At 49.0% G+C, this 2,345-nt stretch overlaps 1 protein-coding gene across 1 annotated transcript; it reads right to left on the bottom strand.

Moving 5' to 3' along the window:
* Positions 1–627: 627 nt before the first annotated feature.
* On the bottom strand, positions 628–2,112 carry LOC120040729 (potassium voltage-gated channel subfamily A member 1-like). Its single transcript, XM_038985776.1, has one exon. It carries the CDS (start codon positions 2,110–2,112, stop codon positions 628–630), a length of 1,485 nt encoding a protein of 494 aa, XP_038841704.1.
* Positions 2,113–2,345: the final 233 nt, after the last annotated feature.

Below are 2,345 nucleotides of genomic sequence, written 5' to 3'. Positions count from 1 at the left end.
CTCTCTCTCTCTCTCTCTCTCTCTCTCTCTCTCTCTCTCTCTCTCTCTCTCTCTCTCTCTCTCTCTCTCTGACTGCAGATGCTTGTTGGGTTTGCGTTCGGGCTGAGATTCCATATTCCGTTTCTTCAGCAGATGCCGGTGCATTACGCAACTCACCCTCCCCCAAGTTCCACTGTAATCCATTATCCATGATCCATTATCCATGATCCATGATCCATGCAAAACCGTTTCTTCTTCAATGAGCATGTTGTGTTTTCCCGTTTCATATTTCAATGGCAGGATGTTTTCCGGTATATCTCCGATAACGTTAGGGACATAAAGGTAATATGTTATTATAATCCATATCATTCCCATTTTGAAGTCAAACAAACCTTTTTTTTTTTGTTATCCTCTTTTTTGGTGAAACCGTTTTCTCTCTCTTCATTCTGAATGTAATTAAACGTAATGCAAAAAACGCATTAATAACGAAGTTAAATCAAGCATTCCCGAAAACATTTCTACAATATTTACAACGGACGGTGAGTCCTCATATCCCCATGGTGTCTATTGCTGCCATATAGAACGGACGGTGAGTCCTCATATCCCCATGGTGTCTATTGCTGCCATATAGAATGAACGTAGATGTTTCTAAACGTCAGTCAGCAGCTTGCCCTTATTCACGCAGTTCTGGTTGAGCACAGAAGTACAGTTAGCAGTTCTGAGATTCGCGTCTCTAAAGTTATCAATACTATTGTTAATGCCTTCGTCTATCTCCATGTATTCTGACTTGCTGGCGATAGAGTTGGAGCTGCGGCGCGACGAGTTGCTGTCTGAGTTAAGGTCCTGGTTGCTGACGTTAAGAAGCTGCGCCTGCTCCTCTCCCTCCGTCTCCCGGTGGTAGAAATAGTTAAAGTTGGACACGATCACAGGCACCGGCAGCGCGATGGTCAGCACTCCGGCGATGGCACAGAGCGAGCCCACTATCTTTCCCCCGATGGTCACCGGGTACATGTCCCCGTAGCCCACTGTTGTCATGGAGACCACAGCCCACCAGAAGGCGTCGGGGATGCTCGTGAAGAAAGATTCCTTCTCCTCCGCCTCGGCGAAATAGACAGCGCTGGAGAAGAGGATGACTCCGATGAAGAGGAAGAAGATAAGCAACCCCAACTCTCTCATACTGGCTTTGAGAGTTTGTCCCAATATCTGAAGCCCCTTGGAGTGTCTGGACAGCTTGAAGATCCTAAACACCCTGACCAGCCGGATGACCCTGAGGATGGCCAGAGACGCAGCCTGCTCACTTGGTTTCTCCTTCCCCTCCTGGTCCTCTGCCAGCTCGGTGCCCAGCGTGATGAAGTAAGGTATGATGGCTACTATGTCTATAGTATTCATCATGTTTTTAAAGAAAGCTGCCTTGCTAGGGCAGGCGAAGAACCGCACTATTAACTCGAAGGAAAACCAGATGATACACAAAGTCTCCACTATAAAAAAAGGATCTGTGAGAATATTTGGTTTGTAATAGAATGTCACGTTGCCTATAGTTTCCATCCTACCTCTGGGGTCCTCTTTGAGTTCTGGCAGCGTCTCCAAACAGAATATGACTATTGAAATTAAGATCACCATTACCGATACTATAGCTATCCCTCTGGCGGGTCCCGAACTCTCCGGGTATTCAAACAGCAGCCAGACCTGTCGTTGAAACTCTTTTTCCGGTAACGGTTTTTCCTCTTCTCTAATAAAACCTTCGTCTTCTCTAAACTTCTCCATTGCCTCTGCCCCGAGCTCGTAAAACTTGATCTCCTCAGAGAACATATCCAGAGGAACGTTAACGGGCCTCCTCAACCGTCCACCGGACTGGTAGTAATATAGAATAGCGTCAAAACTCGGCCGGTTCCGGTCAAAAAAGTACTCGTTTCTAAGCGGATCGAAGTAGCGCATTCTCTTTTTGGGGTTCCCTAGTAACGTCTCAGGGAACTGGCTGAGAGTTTTTAACTGGGTCTCGAAGCGCAGCCCTGAGATATTGATGACAACCCTCTCGCAGCATTCGTGGTCATCGTGGTCTGGTGGGTAGGTGTCCTGCAGGTGCCCCGGCAGGGTGGACGTCTCATCCATGTTATCTCCGGTCACCACAGTCATCCTGGCGGTGTGGCCCGGTCTCAGCGCAGCGCTATGCGGCAAGGGATGCTCGGCTCAGCCCGGTGGGGGCAGGCATGCAGTTGATCTCACTGCGCGCCTCAGATTTCCCCGCTCTCTCTCTCTCTCTCTCTCTCTCTCTTCTGTCTGATAGAAATCCCCCCTGCATTCACCCGGGCCAGGCAGACAGGGGGCTAGCTCGCCAAGCGCCGCTACCCTTTAAGGCTCCCTTGCTC

This window comes from Salvelinus namaycush, unplaced genomic scaffold, assembly GCF_016432855.1.
Source record: "Salvelinus namaycush isolate Seneca unplaced genomic scaffold, SaNama_1.0 Scaffold3765, whole genome shotgun sequence".
Lineage (NCBI taxonomy): Eukaryota > Metazoa > Chordata > Actinopteri > Salmoniformes > Salmonidae > Salvelinus > Salvelinus namaycush.
This window is presented reverse-complemented; position numbering and strand designations above follow the sequence as displayed.

Bases quoted from the DNA above. Each gene is read 5' to 3' on its own strand.
- LOC120040729 (XM_038985776.1), bottom strand. From the start codon at position 2,112: ATGACTGTGGTGACCGGAGATAACATGGATGAGACGTCCACCCTGCCG.